The sequence below is a fragment of the Pseudophryne corroboree genome, chromosome 7, assembly GCF_028390025.1.
Source record: "Pseudophryne corroboree isolate aPseCor3 chromosome 7, aPseCor3.hap2, whole genome shotgun sequence".
Classification (NCBI taxonomy): Eukaryota; Metazoa; Chordata; class Amphibia; order Anura; family Myobatrachidae; genus Pseudophryne; species Pseudophryne corroboree.
The window spans coordinates 91,444,048-91,463,600 of NC_086450.1; the positions used below are offsets into that span (position 1 = coordinate 91,444,048).

General features: G+C 48.6%; 1 protein-coding gene across 5 annotated transcripts in view; it reads left to right on the top strand.

Moving 5' to 3' along the window:
• The first annotated feature begins 9,400 nt into the window (after positions 1 to 9,400).
• Positions 9,401 to 19,553, top strand: part of ATF2 (activating transcription factor 2) — a 127,275-nt gene continuing 117,122 nt past the window's right edge. For 3 of the 5 annotated variants that reach the window (XM_063933408.1, XM_063933405.1, XM_063933406.1), the window contains exon 1: positions 9,618 to 9,832. Coding sequence is in view for 2 of the 5 variants with exons in the window: in XM_063933405.1 (XP_063789475.1) it covers positions 9,826 to 9,832 (7 nt within the window). In the remaining 3 variants the exon portion in view is untranslated. The other 2 variants (XM_063933407.1, XM_063933409.1) reach the window with 1 other exon arrangement.

The following is a 19,553-nucleotide window of genomic DNA, read 5'->3' on the forward strand; positions in this document are numbered from 1 at the left end:
AAGGCTAGCTAGTCAGTGGCTGGTCATTTGTGGTGATAGTTTATCCCACAGCGCTACTCTCTGAGTATTTCGTGATTTATATTTGGATTACGACTGGTAAGTCTATCTTACCGTTTTTAAAACACTACGCATAGAGTCCGTCTAACTTCGGATGTGATTCTGCGAGAAGATCAGAAGAAATTACCCATCATGTCACCCTCCAGGATATTTATCCAAAAGATGGAGAATGATCTTCAGCTGCTTAAGATCTTCTATTCCCCACTGTTAAGGGAATGTTTGCCTGAGATCATTGACAAGATGGCATCTGAGAAACTTATCCCTACCATCGATATGCTAAGTGAGGTCCTACGTTGCAAGGGGCTGTCCAGTTACGAGGGGCAGATAATCCTGGACTTTTTTTGCAACGTATTAGAAATAAGGAAGGACGCAGCTGACCTGTTTACGGAGCACACAGTGCCCATCGTCCTAAGCTCCATGGTAGAGGCCGACCAGATGGAGAGAGATGCTCCTTGGCTTGCAGCAAGTAAAGTCCTCTACCTTTTAGCCAATAAGTACACGCTGATTACCATCTGGGAGCTGCAGACCTGTATACAGGCGTCCTCGTGCCCCCCTCCGCTTTCAGCACTTACCACTCTGGCAGCTGTAATATCCTATACAAGCGTGCCACTTAATTTCCTGAGTTATATGTTGCCTGGGATATATTCTTTCATGGAATCTGCAACTGATCCCAGCACACAGAGATCTCTGGCTATAATGATACACAATGCTGCGCTGGCCATGAAATCTGCTGCTGCGCTAGAGCCAGGAATAAAGGGACATTTCACCAGAGCCTGCGGCCTACTGAACACCTGGGAAACACAAAGCAGGCCTAATACTGATAATCAGGATATAATACTGGCCGCCACAGTACAAGTACAGTCTCTGCTGGATGACCCATCTACAACATCTATGTTGGATACAGAGAAAAGAGGAACACCACTTCTTCCTTATGGAACAGGCAAATTCCATCAGCCAACTCAAACTGATGCAGCGTTCTCACAGTGCAGATCTGCCAATGACTATGTTAAATGGCTTGTGCAGACCGAGCGCTGGAAGGACATTTTTAATCATCTAATGCCTTTGTGGAAATCTAGCATCATCCACAACAAAATGACCATCACCATTATTTGTGCAGCACTCCTGAGTTATCCAGATTGTATCACTGGACACTTTTATGATGTCATCATTAAGGAGATGTTATGCATGTTGGATGACATTGATAACAACATTTGCATGAAAGTACTTGAAGGCATCACAAATTCCACCAGGGGATCACCAGACCAGGCCATGAGGTACAGAAATGTATTTATAACAGCTATTCTGCAAAAAATCCAATTGGCAAACATGGAACTGGTTCCCATGCTGCTAAAAACATTACTGGCAGTAATACAGATGCGTCATCATAAGACATGGAAGAAGTATGACAAAGTCCTCCCCTACATCATAAGATTTATGGACTCTGGCCACCACGACATACAACTGCTATCAATGGTACTATTTGGAGAAATAGTTAACAGATATCGCGTGTTCCCATGGAGTCCCATCAAGAGGCTGATTACAGAACCGGTCCTCTCACTAATGATGATCAAACTTGGCAACCAGGACATGGACATTGTGTCTGCTGCAGTAGTCTGTCTCAACCGATGCCTTCCTCACCTGGGCTGCAGGGTCATGGTGCTGGAAGAGGGCAGTGACTGGCAGGACCCCAGATACGTACAGGCTATTTATCAAAAGTTGGCGAGGAAACATCTGCTTAAGCCAATGCTGCTATATGCAGTAGAAAATCTGGTTGAATATTCAGATATCTGGGCCACAGTCAGGTATATTAATGCTATGAAGGCATATATACCTTATGAGGAGATCACCTCGACAGACTACAGAGACTTGTGGAAGGGACTACAGAGAGCAAATCAAACATATTACCGTAAAGCTGTCAGAATGGTAATACAAGATCTTGGCCAGAAGTGGAAGTGTCTAGAAACAGCGACATGCTGAAGAGCTCACTATGTGGATTGCTGTTGGCTAGGTGAGCTACAGCAATAAGTGGGGATTAGGGCTACTGGCGACACCCCACCTAAAAAAAAAAAAAAAATGACATTGGGCAGCCACCTCATGGGTGTGTTGGAAGAGCTGCTAAGCTGTTAATTATTTTTCACATGTTGATAGTTACATCCAACTCACTGATAACTTCATCACTTGAAGATTTAAAGCCGGACAACACTGGGTGCTTCAGCTAGTGGTTAATATAGGTAAAACTAAGACCGGCGCCCTGCCATACTTTCAAAAAGGGTCAATGAGCACATGCCGAAAGAAAGGGGTGTGGTCTCACCAGGAAGGGGGCGTGGACACATAATAGTACCCCCATTTTAAATTACACCACATAGTAGCCCAATCTTATACATTGCACTGCATGTAATGCCCTTGATTCATATTACACCACATAGTAGTGTCCCTTATTCATGTTACAACACACAGTAGTAGCCCTAATGCCCACAGTAATAGTGCTACTTACACAGATAATGCTTAGAGTAGTAGTGCTGCGTTTACACATAATGTCCACATTAATAGTGCTGCTTACACAAATAATGCCCACAGTAGTAGTGCCATTATACACATAATGCCCATGGTAGTAGCGCCCCTTATACACACAATGCTCACAGTAGTAGCGCTGCTTGTACACATAATGCCCACAGTAGTAGCGTGCCTTATACACATGATGCCAACAGTATTAGTGCCCCTTAAACACATAATGCCCACAGTAGTAGCACTGCTTATACACATAATGCCCACAGTAGCGCCTCTTATGCACATAATGCCCACAGTAGTAGCTCCCCTTATGCACATAATACTCACAGCAGCAGTGCCCTTTATACATAATACCCACAGTAATAGCGACCCTTATACACACAATGCCCCCACTAGATTAGTAGTGCCCCTCATACACATAATACCCATGTTTGTAGCGCCCCTTATACACATAATACCCACAGTAGTAGTGCCCCTTATACACATAATGCCCATGGTAGTAGCACTATTTATGCACATAATGCCACAGTAGTAGCTCCCCTTATGAACATAATGATCACAGCAACAGCGCCCCATATACATAATACCCACAGTAATAGCGCCCCTTATACACACAATGCCCCCACTATTAGGGCCTCTTATACACATAATGCCCACAGTAGTAGTGCCCCTTATGCACATAATACCCACAGTAGTAGCGCCACTTATACACATGATACCCACAGTAGTAGCGAGTCTTATACACATAATGCCCACGGTAGTAGCGCAGCTTATACACATAATGCCAACAGTAGTAGCGCCTCTTATAAAAATAATGTCCACTGTAGTAGCGCCCCTTACATGCATAATTCCCACGGTAGTATCACCCCTTATATTCATAATGGCCTGGTAGTAGTGCCGCTTATATACATAATGCCCACAGTAGTAGCGCCACTTATATATATAATGCCCACAGTAGTAGCACTGCTTAGACACATAATAAACACCCACACTTTCTCTCTTTCCCTCCACTCCACTGACCAGATCTGTAGCAGCTCATCCTCACCCTCTGACACACAGCAGCCCTGGTCCTGTGTAGCTCCGCAACCTCAGTCCTGTGAAACTCTGCTCCTTCAGTCCCTGATCACTGATGGCAGGGGTTCTCAAACTCGGTCATCAGGGGCGCACACAGTGCATGTTTTGCAGGTAACCCAGCAAGTGCACAGGTGTAGTAATTACTCACAGACACATTTTAAAAGGTCCACAGGTGGAGCTAATTATTTCACTTGTGATTCTGTGAGGAGACCTGCAAAACATGCACTGTGTGCGCCCCTGAGGACCGAGTTTGAGAACCCCTGACTGATGGGGATGGACGCTAAATTCAGGCTACCGGCACCACTGCCTGTCATACAGTGTGACAGGTGCAGCCGGCAGCAAAAGGGAGGGGACATTAGCAGGGTTGCAGAGCAGGGAGAGCGCTTCTCCCACTTGGCGCCTCCCTGCTTTGCATCCCTTTGCTGAGCGCTGGACCTGGTTAAAACCAACAGCAGGCATATTTCTTTACCATTTTCTTTCCAAAAATTTTGCCTAGTGCTATCACGGCAGCTTTTAATCAAGGGTTGCCAGACACTTCAGGGCTGATAACATGCAGCCGTAGATCACACGGGCTAAGGGTCCCATCCCAGAGCTGGCTCACCAGACAGAGGCAGCGGGACCTGCAATCATCATTGTCAGCCCAAGGTAATATCCTAGAGGGGTATAAGACAGCTAAGGGTCGGCAGGACTCAGGCGCGATAATGCAGCAGCGGCCGCGATAAAAGTAATATCTCTAATCAATAAATCGAGGCCGCAGCTTCAGGGCCTACTTCATAGCTGAGATTAGGAGAGCAACGATCTCCGCACTACTAATCCCAGGCGCCGGGATCCCTGTGGCAGTTTAACACTTAATGGCATACTTCCCAACTGTCCTGCTGGCGGCAGAACAGTCATGTTTTTCTGGGACTGTCCCACCGCCCTTCCCAGTGTCTCACGGGAGGGGAAAAGGTTGTGGGATGCAACGTCACTGCAGCTTGCAGCAGGTGAATAGATACCGTGTGATGTGCATGGCATCTATTCACAGTGAAGGGAGAGCTCTAGAGACAGCCCAGTATGTTGAAGAGTGCTGGGGACGCCTCCAATGTGAGGCAAATGGGGGTTTGCCACTAGGCTCCACCCCTTCCGATGAGGCCCCACCTCCTTTTCGAAACGCACGTGCCTCCGGTACTTGGAAGATCCCGATTTCCAGTTTAACAATGTTGGGAGGGATGCAATGAGACCGTACCCAATGAAGGGCAAGCACACAGATTTAGAGTTGCTGAATGGGACAAGGAAACAAGGAGCAGGGACAGCAAGGATAGTGTGGTAGATGAACCAGAGGATGAAGGGCCCTGCACCTGAGACCTTACATACTAAAGATATGTTTTTTTGCTGCTTTAGCATTCAGCGTCACACTAATGCTTTCTATCTTTTGAAAAGTTAATGCTTTGTATAAAGTGGTTAGCACAGCCATAAAGAATCAATTTTAGTTTTCTTCACCAAGAAATGATGTTCTGCTGAGAAAAAAAACTGATAAGACAACACTAAGTTTGTCCTCAAGTTCTCTCTTCTACCCCTTTCATACCAGCACCTCTGAACACGGGTTTTTGGCACATGAGCGCGCATAACCTGTGTTCATGTGCGGTGTGAACGGGAGCCGGGTCAATGCAACACGTTTCCAGTTCACTCTCTATGTAAGGGCGGCGCTTGGAGACCATGTGATCTCCAAGCGCCGCCCACGCCACGTCACTGCTGACGTCAGCAACCCGGCAATATGCCGGGCTGCTAACTGTGGTGTGAAAAGCGCCTGAGGCGGGTCGCACCCTGCAATCTCCCGTGTCAGGCTCCTGAGTGCGATCCGCCTCAGGCAGTGTGATGGGGTATTACAGATTGCCATGATTAGTCATTTGTATATGTGTCACATAATCATCTGTTAAATACATAAAAATAGACAAAAAGAATTGAGTCTCAAAGCTTTTTATGGTACCAAAGCCATCCATCAAGAGAAACCTCATTCCTCTTCAGACTCCAAGACTTATTCTTTTGGATTGTGTATTTATTAATTTTAGACATCAATCATTTTACTTTCCTGCTACTGCATTGGGCTGGTTAACTAAAAACTGAGCTCCTGTGCAGGGAGGCGGGGTTATAGAGGAGGCAGCGCTTTGCATCTTGGGAACAGTCAAAGCTTTTGAGCCTGTTGGTGCCTCGGATCAAGATCCTACTCTACACCCCAATGTCTCTCCTTGTGGAGCCCAGTGTACCTCGCAGAAAGAGTTTTAACAAAGGTAAGTTCTTACCATAAAACTCGTTTTAGCAGCATTGCAAACGCTAGGCCGCCGCCCTCTGGGAGTGTATCTTAGTTTAGCAGTATAGCGAACGAAAGATTAGCAGAACTGCTACTAAATAATTCCTTGCAGTTTCTGAGTAGCTCCAGACCTACTCCTAGATTGCAATCACCTCAGTCCGTTTAGTTCCTGGTTTGACGTCACAAACACGCCCTGCGTTCGGCCAGCCACTCCCCCGTTTCTCCAGCCACTCCTGCGTTTTTACCTGGAACGCCTGCGTTTTTTTTAGCAAACTCCCTGAAAACGGCCAGCTTCCGCCCAGAAACACCCACTTCCTGTCAATCACACTACGATCACTCGAGCGATGAAAAAACGTTGCTCGAGCTTGTGCAAATCTCCAAAATTTTGTGTTAAATTACTGAACGCATGCGCGCTGCGTACCATTTTTCACCTAATCGCTCCGTTGCGAAAAACGGCAACGAGCGAACAACTCGGAATGACCACCATAGTTAGTACTTGACAATTGCTATTCAAAGATAATATTTATGTGTACCAGAGCCAGTAGTTAGGATAGCATAATAGCATATAACCATACGCAATCAAGAAACCCACTGGAAACATTATTCTGTCCTCTTTCTGGTTCCCACGATCAGTCACAAGGGGGCTTATTTCCAAAATCCTCCAGACCCCATATAAAGTCCCCCCAGACCCAGCCGACTGGGTGAACTTTACTTCAGGCATGGTAGATAACGGAATGCTGTGGATTAAAGCTTATTGTTTATAATACCATTATATTTTCTCTCGCGCCCCATTTTCCCAATTCTTGCCAGCTAATTCCCCAGGTGCCCATTAATCAGTATGCTTGGGTAAGGTTCTGTCTGTTTTAAAATCTGTGTGATAGCTGGCGACAAAGGATGCGAGCCGTTCTCATGTTTTTGTGAGTCAGTGTAGGGACTGGCCACAAGGGACCAATTTGATGAAGTAGGGTGGCTTAACTAATAAACCTTTCACATCGCAACGCCGGGTCCCACCCGGGAATTAAAGACGGGTCCTTCCCGGGTGGGACTCGGCACTGGACCCTTTCACACTGCCACCTCGACCCGGCATTGATATCGTGGGCGGAGCCGGCGCGGGGAGATGTCATCATTTCTGCACCGCCTCTCCCTATGCAGTGAACGGGTCCCGGGTCACATCGACCCACCACCCCTTTCACACTGCACCTGCATACCCTCCAACTGTACCTTTTTAGCAGGTACAGTACCTTTTTTAATGGTCTGTACCTATTTTTAGCTCTCCAAACTTCCATGGAAAGTATAGGAAAAGGGACATGGCCACGCCTCCTTTACCAGCGACCACGCCCCCTTTCCTAATTTGTACCGATTTTTATGTGTAGAATGTTGGAGGGTATGCACCTGACCCGGTATTTAACCCGGGAATAACACTGCTTTAATCCCAGGATGAATTACCGGGTCAGGCGATTCGGGAATTCGTCCATGGCCCCTTTTACAAAGCACAGCGACCCGTGTCGACCCGGCAATAATTCTGGGTCGATATCGGATTATTTTTGCGGTGTGAAAGGAGTTTCATTTTTGCAATACATTTGTAACAAACATTCCCTTAATTTAAATGAACACAGTTTGGAGTTTAATTAGGTAAGTGCATATAGTATGTACTGTATGCAGGGGTTAAAGTGAGCCGGAAACGGGGTGGAACTGCGTTCCGTCAGTTCCACTTGGAGACGGAACACAGTTCCGCCTCCTCCGGCTCACCTTACCCGATGTGTGCCGGCGCCGCACAGGGAGATGCTGGGCGCCCCCTGAGATTGTGTTACCAGCGGCGCCCGGCTTTCCCTGCACAGTAAGCCGGCGGCAGGAGCTCTGTCAGTGCGTGCTATGAGAGAGACATCATGACGTCTCTCTCATAGTGCTTGGGAGCCGGACGCCAGGAGGATCACAGCGGTCGGATGTGGGAGCGGGGCTTGGTAAGTATGGTGGCTTTTTAAAAAAAATAATAATGTGTGACTGTACTAGCAGCACGGCTACACGGGCTAACCACTGGGGGCAAGCTACAGGGGGATAACCACTGGGAGCAATCTACAGGGGGATAACCACTGGGGGCAAGCTACAGGGGGGCTAACTACTGGTGCCAATCTACTGGGGGCAAACTACAGGAAGCAAGCTACAGGGGGCTAACCACTGGGGGGGGGGGGGGACTACTGGGAGCAAGCTACAGGGGGCTAACCACTGGGGGAAATTTACCGGGGGCATTACTGCTTGGGGCATACTTGCCTACTCTCCCGGAATGGCCGGGAGGCTCCCGAAAATCGGGTGACCCTCCCGGCCCCCCGGAAGAGCAAGCAAGTCTCCCGGAATCAGGGGTCCCCCTGCCCGTCCGCCCACTTAGTGTGTAAAGTGGGCGGTCCGGGCAGTTGATGACGCGATTCTTGCAGAATCGCGTCATCATAGCCACGCCCCCTGCAGTGTAATGCCGGTGATCGCGGCATTACAGAGCGGGGGCGTGGCTTAAAGCGGCGTCATCGTGACCCCGCCCTTGCTCCGCCCCCATCCCACCTCCGGACCTCCTCCTCCCCACGTCAGAGCCCTCCCCTGCCCCCTTGCTGAGCCGACCTGGCTGCTTTCTCCCGCAGAGAGCAGCCAGAATGTCGGCAAGTATGGCTTGGGGCAAACTACTGGGGGCAAACTACAGGGGCGCATTACTACTGGGGGCATAACTACAGGGGCGTATTACTACTGGGGGCATAACTACATGGGCGCATTACTACTGGGGGCATAACTACAGGGGACATCACTACAGGGGGGCTAAACTACAAGGGGGCAAACTACAGGGGGGCATTACTACTGGGGGCATAACTGCAGGGGCTAAACTAATGGGGACATTACTACTTGGGGCAAACTACATGGGCTAAACGACTGGGGACATTACTACAGGCGACATTACTACTGGGGGCAATACTACACAGGGGAATTACTAATGGGGGCACTACTAATGAGGGCATTGTAAAGGGGGCACTTTATTAGGGGCATCGCTCCTGGGGACATAAGGGGCACTACTACTGGGGGCATTGCATAAGGGGCACCACTACTATGGGCTCTATATAAGGAGCGCTACTACTGTGAGCATTGTAAAAGGGGCGCTACTGCTGTGGGCATTGTGTATTACGGGGTGCTACTACTGTCGGCATTATTTATATTAGGGGTGCTACTACTGTGGGCATTATAACTATCGTGTGACCACGCCCCCTTTGAGGCCACGCCTCTTTTTGGGGTGCACAATACCTTTATTGCATGGGCACCGGGGGAGGGAAGTTCCAACACCTCTCTAGGACCACTTTAAGCAAAGACTGTATGATTTTGTTATTTCAAATGGTGTGGACACAACATACCTCCTATGACAGTTGAATGACGTTTGCCAGCAGGTCAAGCGTCCTCAGAGCCGGGCGGAAGTGACCGCGTGTCAAGGGTAGCGGTATCCGTCTTAAGCCCCGCTCCGTATCGTCGCCGCCATTGCCATTCCTGGCAATCCAGTACCCGTTCAGATGACGTCACCCCTTTGCCAGCTGTCACCCACAGCGGGAGCATCGGACATCAACCAGACTCCCCCGCCCCGCTGTCAGGCGAGATATCGCGATAGCCTGACAGGAGCTGGTGGGATTTGGCCTTGAGCAAGGTTCAGCCCTAATAGGGGGTAAGTTTGTAAACACGGAGGTGACAGACCCGCTCGCCCCCCGCTTGTCGCGATAGAACAGGAGCTGCCACAGGATTAGGGGCTGCCATGCCGTGGTATCCTCTCCCCGTGAGTGCCCGGTAACATGGCGGAGCGTGTACCACCGTAACATTGCCTGTGTCAGTATGAGAGGCTGGAGGACCCGCAAGGACAGCAGCCCCCACAGCCCAGATACATGGCAGGTAGGACGGATACATGACAGCCATGGAGCTGCATTATACTCCCAGTGCTGCTGATGCCATGATGTCTGGTTACCAAGGCAGCAGCAGCAGCATCAGCAGCATCCTTCTTCTTCTGCACCCCCCTCCCTTTCCCTCCCAGGCCAGATACACAGAGGAGAGCTCCTTGGCATGCACCCTGTCTCCCTTACCAGGGGCACCTTATCCAGCTTATTCTGCCTGTATGCTGTCACCAACCCTGCACTCACCTACTGTATGCATGATCTCCCCTGTACCAGACCCACCACTGACCCACATAGGGGATCTCCCTCCCCCTCTCCCTGGCATGGTCTCTGTCTTTCTTGCCAGCTTTTGTTCTGCCCATATACTGCCACCAACCCCACACTCGCCTACAGTATGCATGAGTCCCCCCTGGACCGGACCCTCTCTTGACACATATTATAGGAGAACCCCCCCCCCCCCTGTCCCTGGCGTGTAGCCTATGATATAGGAGAACCACCCCCACCCTGTACCTGGTGTGTGCCTATGATATAGGAGAATCCCCCCCACCCTGTCCCTAGCGTGTGCCTATGATATAGGAGAGCCCCCACCCTGTCCCTGACGTGTAGCCTATGATATAGGAGAATCCCCCCCTGTCCCTGGCGTGCAGCCTATGATATAGGAGAAACCCTGCCCCCACCCTGTCCCTAGCGTGTGCCTATGATATAGGAGAGCCCCCATTCTGTCCCTGGCGTGTAGCCTATGATATAGGAGAACCCCTGCCTCCAGCCTGTCCGTGGCGTGTAGCCTATGGTATAGAAGAACCCCCACCCTGTCCCTGGCGTGTAGCCTATGATATAGGAGAATCCCCCCCCCCCCCCCTCTGTCCCTGGCGTGTAGCCTATGATATAGGAGAACCCCTGTCCCTGGCGTGTAGCCTCTCCAACAGGGACACCTTGTCCAGCTCTTATTCTTCCTATTTCCAGCCACCAACCTAAGACTCACCTACAGTGTGCCTGATTCCCCCCAGTACCAATCCCACCTCTGACACGAATAGGAGAGCCCCCTGTACCCTGTCACTCCCGACAGGAGCACCTTATCCAGCCCATTTCCAGACACCAACTGCACACTCAACTACAGTATGCTTTATTCGGCAATAAATAACTCCCCCCTGGACCTGACACACATATGAGCCCCCCGCCCCCTCTTTTAACGTACCCTGTCACTGCTACAGGGAAGCTTTAGCTGTTCTTATGACCTGATTTTTATGTTCTGCTTACATTATACCCAGTACTGTGAATGATAAATCCCTTTGTTTGGTTGGTACATGTGCGCCTCGTGATATCATAATCATCTACAATGAATTAACATATGTATACTGTGTGTGTGTGTGTGTGTGTGTGTGTTTGTCTCTAAACCATAGCTATTGCACCCTATTGCTTCTCATAGCTTGCTATATGTGCCCTGCAAATATTTACATCTGGCTGGTATGTAGTTATGCACACCAGCTGTCACAATTGCTTTTTCTTCCTGGAAATCAATAACTTGATAATTGTACGTAGTTGATCGCGTGAGTTTTGCTTATTTAAACGTCCTAATTATTTGTGCAGAAACAGAACTGCTTTATTGCAGTAACTGATCACCACAAATCATCAGATTAATAGTCAGTCTAGTGCATGTAGCTGCCAGTAAGGGTGTATGTTTAGTTTAGTATTTTTTTTAGATTTGCTAGTTTCTTTTTGCTTGAGACCAGCTTTAACTTTTAGAACTTGCAGACCGGCTTTACCCCCAATAGGCTACCTCAGTGGTTCCCAAACAAAGTATCAGAATTTTTTTCACGGCACCCCTAGGCCAAAAGTTTGTTATTGAGAAATGTAGAAAAAAATCTGAAATTAATTAAATTATGTTTATATGTCATCCTAAGGTTCAGTTATGTAGTAAGGGACAAGATTTGCTTCAGTTTGTCCACATATTTTATGACTGGCAGCAGGGCCGGTTCTTGGCCTTGTGGCGCCCCGGGCAAAATATATGGGCGTGGCTTCAAATGGGGGCGTGGTCACGACGCTGAAAGAAAAAATTAAATAATAAAAAAGTATACTTACCATCCCCGTTCCTGATCCAGACCGCTGCAGACCCCCTCCGCCGGCGGCGCCGCTCTTCTCCTCTCCTCTCTTCGATCTATGGGAGAGACGTAATTTCGTCTCTCCCATAGAACAGCATAGACACTAGAGGTCAATTATGACCCCTAGTGTCTGTGCCACTATGCTGTGCGTTGCACGATGACGTCATCGCGCATCGCACAGCAAAGGTCCTCTACATGAAGGGAAACTAGACCGTAGCGTCTAGTTTCCCTTCATGGAGAGGACCTTTGCTGTGCGGTGCGCGATGACGTCATCGCGCACCGCACAACTAAGGTCCTCTCAATGAAGGGAAACTAGACGCTACGCGTCTGGTTCCCTTCAAAGCGGGGGGGCACAGCAGGGCACTGCGGGGGGCACAGTGGCGGATCTTGCCCTGGTGCGGCGCCCTCCGGAAGGCGGCGCCCCGGGCAAAAGTACAGCTTGCCCGTGGCAAGAACCGCCACTGCTGGCAGCCACCAGTTTTACCTATTACATTGACAATAAATAGTTTTAATTGGTCCTGAACCACCCCTGCTAGTGTCCCGTGGCATCAAGAAGCACTGGGCTAGCCGATCAAACAGAGGCATGACACGTTATGTACTCCACCTTGCTGATGATTGATAGATGTATATTCTGTCTCATTCTGTCATTCTGACGTCATCGCGCACCGCACAACTAAGGTCCTCTCAATGAAGGGAAACTAGACGCTACGCGTCTGGTTCCCTTCAAAGCGGGGGGGCACAGCAGGGCACTGCGGGGGGCACAGTGGCGGATCTGTCATTCTGACGGATCTGTCATTCTGACGTCATCGCGCACCGCACAACTAAGGTCCTCTCAATGAAGGGAAACTAGACGCTACGCGTCTGGTTCCCTTCAAAGCGGGGGGGCACAGCAGGGCACTGCGGGGGGCACAGTGGCGGATCTTGCCCTGGTGCGGCGCCCTCCGGAAGGCGGCGCCCCGGGCAAAAGTACCGCTTGCCCGTGGCAAGAACCGCCACTGCTGGCAGCACTGGTTTTACCTATTACATTGACAATAAATAGTTTTAATTGGTCCTGAACCACCCCTGCTAGTGTCCCGTGGCATCAAGAAGCACTGGGCTAGCCGATCAAACAGAGGCATGACACGTTATGTACTCCACCTTGCTGATGATTGATAGATGTATATTCTGTCTCATTCTGTGACAAATAGTCATTCATAAACTATTATGTAAGATTACATTAAATAAACTCAGTGACTAATTAGAACAACAGGCTAGAATTCAGAATTATGTGTTTTCCCTTTCAAACTCCGTAAATGACTGCAGGGTGTGTAAATATGTGTATAGGAAGTAACTGTGCAAGATTGTTCTTTAGTAGACAAGTGAAAAACTCGTTAGAAGCCAAGACATTACAAATACATAATAATTACATACTCTGTTAACAATTACATTATAGTGACACTAGCATTCCTTCAGGTCTTCCTGCAACGTTGCTCTTTGTTTCTGGTTAACCTATGTCGTTTTATGCGGGTGTGGTTCATAGGGTCGACCACAAAATAGGTCGACACAAGCATTGTGTCGACCTGAACAAGGTCGACATGACAAAAGGTCGACATGAGTTTACAAAAAATGGTGTCGTTTTCTTCCTAGAGTGACCGGGAACCCCAATTAGTGCACCGTGTCCCCTCGCATGGCTCGCTATGCTTCGGGCAAGGTTACCGTTCCCAATTGTAGTCCACGTGGATCGTAAAGTATGAAAAAAGTACAAAAAATGAATAAAAACCTTTTAACGTGTCGACCTAATGCATGTCGACCAATAGTGGTTGACTTAAGTGTGGTTGACGTAGAGACTGGATACCAATTTTATTCATGTGTTGTAATCACCAGGAAGAGGTGTATTGTGTTTTAATTTGTCTTGGTATCTGCATTGGCTGCGGCTGTATTACTGCTGCAGATGAATGTTGTTCTGCCGGATGCTACAACGCCAAGGCTGAAAAATATCAGAAGACGCTAGAAAGAAAATGCAGTGCATTTACTAACATTATGGCAGAATAAGTACATACAAGTTAAAGTTGACAATTCTTCTGAAGCCGATTCCTTTTGAGCTGCTGGTCGCACAATCCTCATTTATAGCAGAGAAGTGTTATGTATTTCTGTATGGGTTTATTTTTACATTCATGTTTTTTCATCTTCACTTGTGCGTGTTATTTGAGTAAACACTGTGCAAGTGGTGTATTCTGCATATGCCAAGTCAGAATACTACTGATGGGCTGTTTATTTCTATTCAGCAATATTTGGTAGGTGTTTCCCGCTTGACATGTGAAGCATAGTTGTCAACTGTCCCTGATTGTCAGGGAGACTCCCTGAAGAGTCTAGTAATCTCCCCGATTCACCTTACCCCCATTATGTAGCTGATACATACTTGGAAAGATAAACAAGAAATCAAAGATACATACATACATACATACATACATACATACAAATGGAATCATGAGTGCCATTTCCTTGCATTAGGGATGGACATTGGAAGCCCAGCATCAAATGATAGCTGGGATTCCACCATCAAAACTTCCGATGCAATGGTAACTAACCATTGCATCAAAAGAATTAGAGGGAAAAAGTATTCTTATGACTTGCGCATACGCAAAAAAATCCTGTTCGCACATGCACAAAAGCAACCCATGGCCGTTCCCGATGTTAATTCAGCTGTATTTAACATCGGATGGCCATTGCATCCACACCATGCTATTGTGGCTACCATAGGAAAGCTGCCATCAAATGGGGAAAACCCTAACTTCGGAAGAAAAATATTGATGGTTGCAAACCATCAGAAACTGATATCTATTCCTACCTTGCACTGATTAGAAGGCACAGTGGGGCAGATGTATTAAGCCTGGAGAAGTGATAGGGCAGTGATAAGTGCAAGGTGATAACACACCAGCCAATCAGCTTCAATATGTAAATTGACAGGAGCTGACTGTTTGGTGCGTTATCACCTTCCACTTATCATTGCTTTATCACTTCTCCAGGCTAAATAAGTCTGCCCCATTGATCCCCATGGCTACATGCATTTTCAAATAAACTTCTCTTTGCCAATATGTATGCCAGATTATGACCTGCCTCGCAGACGCAGACGTCCACTTTAATGCCACACTCAAAAGTGTCGCTTTCGCAATCTCCCTGAAATGCTTTGCCAAAAGTAAATATCATGTGAAGCGCTGTAGCTGATATATCACTATCTCATACGTGAAAAAGTTTAGGGAGATTTTCAAACTTCTTCCTGGTGACAGGATTTAAATCTGCATTACACTGCAGAAGGTGTCATTTTCTGAGTACCATTTGTGTGGCAACGCTGTATGGGGCTAATTCAGTAAGGATAGCATGCTAGGGGCCGCCCAGCATACTGACCTGTGCCCCCCCCCCCCTTCGACAAGCAGAAATTGCGATCGCTTTGCATGCTGGGGGCTGCCCAGTATACTGACCTGTGCCCCCCCCCCCCCTCCCCCTCGACAAGCAGAAATTGCGATCGCTTCGCAATTTCTGCTTGTCAGCAGAAACTAAAGATGACTCCTGCCGGCGCAGCTTAGCTGTGGCAGCAGGATCCTCGCGCCATTTTACCTGTCGCGGTGGCTTCATGTGATGTCACGCAGCCTCCGCAACAACTCCCCGATACGCCCCTGTTCGCGCTGCATCGCCTACCGTTCAGGTAGACCCACCACCACAACGCTTCGTCTCTTACCTGGAAACGGTTCTTTGCCGCCCCGCGACGCCTCTGCCTGATTGACAGGCAGAGGCGAACGCTTTTTCTGCGGCCCCCCGCAGAAAGTGCGCAAAAATTCTGGTTGAATTAGCCTCTATATCAGTACTTTTTTATGTGGGAGCTTTATATCAGTGGGTTTTTTTTATCTGGGAGCTTTATATTGGTGCGTTTTTATGTGGGAGTTTAATATTGATGCTTTTTTATGTGGGAGCTTTATTTCTCTAACGTCCTAGTGGATGCTGGGGACTCCGTCAGGACCATGGGGAATAGCGGCTCCGCAGGAGACAGGGCACAAAAGCAAGCTTTTAGGATCACATGGTGTGTACTGGCTCCTCCCCCTATGACCCTCCTCCAAGCCTCAGTTAGGTTTTTGTGCCCGGCCGAGAAGGGTGCAATCTAGGTGGCTCTCTTAAAGAGTTACTTAGAAAAAGTTTTTAGGTTCTTTATTTTCAGTGAGTCCTGCTGGCAACAGGCTCACTGCATCGAGGGACTCAGGGGAGAGATTTTCAACTCACCTGCGTGCAGGATGGATTGGATTCTTAGGCTACTGGACATAGCTCCAGAGGGAGTCGGAACACAGGGCTCGCCCTGGGGTTCGTCCCGGAGCCGCGCCGCCGACCCCCCTTGCAGACGCTGAAGATGAAGAGGTCCGGAACCAGGCGGCAGAAGACTCTCAGTCTTCATCAGGTAGCGCACAGCACTGCAGCTGTGCGCCATTGTTGTCAGCACACTTCACACAGCGGTCACGGAGGGTGCAGGGCGCTGGGGGGGGGGCGCCCTGGGCAGCAATGTATAATACCTGTATGGCGAAAAATACATCACATATAGCCCTTGAGGCTATATGGATGTATTTAACCCCTGCCAGATATCTAAAACTCCGGAGAAGAAGCCCGCCGAAAAGGGGGCGGGGCCTATTCTCCTCAGCACACAGCGCCATTTTCCCTCACAGAAAGGCTGGTGGGAAGGCTCCCATGCTCTCCCCTGCACTGCACTACAGAAACAGGGTTAAAACAGAGAGGGGGGGCACTGATTTGGCGATATGTATATATATTAAAATGCTATAAGGGAGGAACACTTATATAAAGGTTGTCCCTGGATAATTATAGCGTTTTGGTGTGTGCTGGCAAACTCTCCCTCTGTCTCCCCAAAGGGCTAGTGGGTCCTGTCCTCTATCAGAGCATTCCCTATGTGTGTGCTGTATGTCGGTACGTGTGTGTCGACATGTATGAGGAAAATATTGGTGAGGAGGCGGAGCAAATTGCCTGTAATGGTGATGTCACTCTCTAGGGAGTCGACACCGGAATGGATGGCTTATTTATGGAAATTACGTGACAATGTCAACACGCTGCAAGCCGGTTGACGACATGAGAGGGCCGGCGAACAAATTAGTATCTGTCCAGGCGTCTCAAACACCGTCAGGGGCTGTAAAATGCCCATTTACCTCAGTCGGTCGACACAGACCCAGACACGGACACTGATTTCAGTGTCGACGGTGAAGAAACAAACGTATTTTCTTTTAGGGCCACACGTTAAGGGCAATGAAGGAGGTGTTACATATTTCTGATACTCCAAGTACCACAAAAAAGGGTATTATATGTGAGGTGAAAAAACTACCTGTAGTTTTTCCTGAATCAGATAAATTAAATGAAGTGTGTGATGATACGTGGGTTTCCCCCGATAGAAAATTATTGGCGGTATACCTTTTCCCGCCAGAAGTTAAGGCGCGGTGGGAAACACCCCTCAGGGTGGATAAGGCGCTCACACGCTTATCAGAACAAGTGGCGGTACCATCTACGGATAGGGCCGTACTTAAGGAGCCAGCTGATAGGAGGCTGAAAAATATCCTAAAAAGTATACACACACATGCTGGTGTTATACTGCGACCAGCGATCGCCTCAGCCTGGATGTGCAGAGCTGAGGTGGCTTGGTCGGATTCCCTGACTAAAAATATTGATACCTTTGACAGGGACAGTATTTTATTGACTATAGAGCATTTAAAGGATGCATTTCTATATATGCGAGATGCGCAGAGGGATATTTGCACTCTGGCATCAAGAGTAAATGCGATGTCCATATCTGCAAGAAGATGTTTATGGACACGACAGTGGTCAGGTGATGCAGATTCCAAACGGCACAAAGATGTATTGCCGTATAAAGGGGAGGAGTTATTTGGGGTCGGTCCATGGGACCTGGTGGCCAGGGCAACTGCTGGAAAATCCACCGTTTTTTACCCTAAGTCACATCTCTGCAGAAAAAGACACCGTCTTTTCAGCCTCAGTCCTTTCGTCCCTATAAGAGTCATATCTGCCCAGGGATAGAGGAAAGGGAAGAAGACTGCAGCAGGCAGCCCATTCCCAGGAACAGAAGCCCTCCACCGCTTCTACCAAGTTCTCAGCATGACGCTGGGACCGTACAGGACCCCTGGATCCTACAAGTAGTATCCAAGGGGTACAGATTGGAATGTCGAGAGGTTTCCCCCCTCGCAGGTTCCTGTAGTCTGCTGTACCAATGTCTCCCTCCGACAGGGAGACAGTATTGAAAACAATTCACAAGCTGTATTCCCAGCAGGTGATAATAAAATTACCCCTCCGACAACAAGGAAAGGGGTATTACTCCACACTATATGGTGGTACTGAAGGCTAGGTGAGACCTATTCTAAATCTGAAAAATTTGAACACTTACAAGGGTTCAAATCCAGATGGAGTCACTCAGAGCAGTGATAGCAAAGAACAAGGGGACTATATGGTGTCCCGGGACATCAGGGATGCTTACCTCCATGTCCCAAAATTTGCCTTTTCTCACCAAGGGTACCTCAGGTTCGTGGTACAGAACTGTCACTATCAGTTTCAAGACGATGCCGTTGGATTGTCCAAGGCACCCCGGGTCCTTACCAAGGTAATGACCGAAAGGAGGATTCGTCTTCAAAGAAAATGGACGACCTCCTGATAAGAACAAGGTCCAGAGAACAGTTGGAGGTCGGAGTAGCACTATCTCAAGTAGTTCTACGACAGCACGGGTGGATTCTAAATATTCCAAAACCGCAGTTGTTCCGACGACACGTCTGCTGGTCCTAGGGATGATTCTGGACACAGTCCAGGAAAAGGTGTTTCTCCCAGAGGAGAAAGCCAGGGAGTTATCCGAGCTAATCGGGATCCTCCTAAAACCAGGAAAAGTGTCAGTGCATCATTGCACAAGAGTCCTGGTAAAAATGGTGGCTTATTACGAAGCGCTTCCATTCGGCAGATTTCACGCAAGAACTCTTCAGTGGGATCTGCTGGACAAATGGTCCGGATCGCATCTTCAGATGCATCAGCGGATAACCCTATATCCAAGGACAAGGGTGTCTCTCCTGTGGTGATTACAGAGTGCTTATCTTCTAGAGGGCCGCAGATTCGGCATTCAGGATTGGATGCTCGTGACCACGGAGGCCAGCCTGAGAGGCTGGGGAGCATTCACACAAGGAGTGTGATCAAGTCTGGAGAATTCTCTCCACATAAATATACTGGAGCTAAGAGCAAATTTATAATGCTCTAAGCTTAGCAAGACCTCTGCTTCAAGGTCAGCCGGTATTGATCCAGTGGGATAACATCACGGCAGTCGCCCACGTAAACAGAAAGGGCGGCACAAGAAGCAGGAGGGCAGTGGCAAAACTGCAAGGATTTTTCGCTAGGCGGAAAATCATGTGATAGCACTGTCAGCAGTGTTCATTCCGGGAGTGGACGACTGGGAAGCAGACTTCCTCAGCAGGCACGACCTCCACCCGGGAGAGTGGGAACTTCATCGGGAAGTTTTCCGCATGATTGTGAACCATTGGGAAAGACCAAAGGTGGACATGATGGCGTCCCGCCCGAACAAAAAATGGGACAGGTATTGCGCCAGGTCACGAG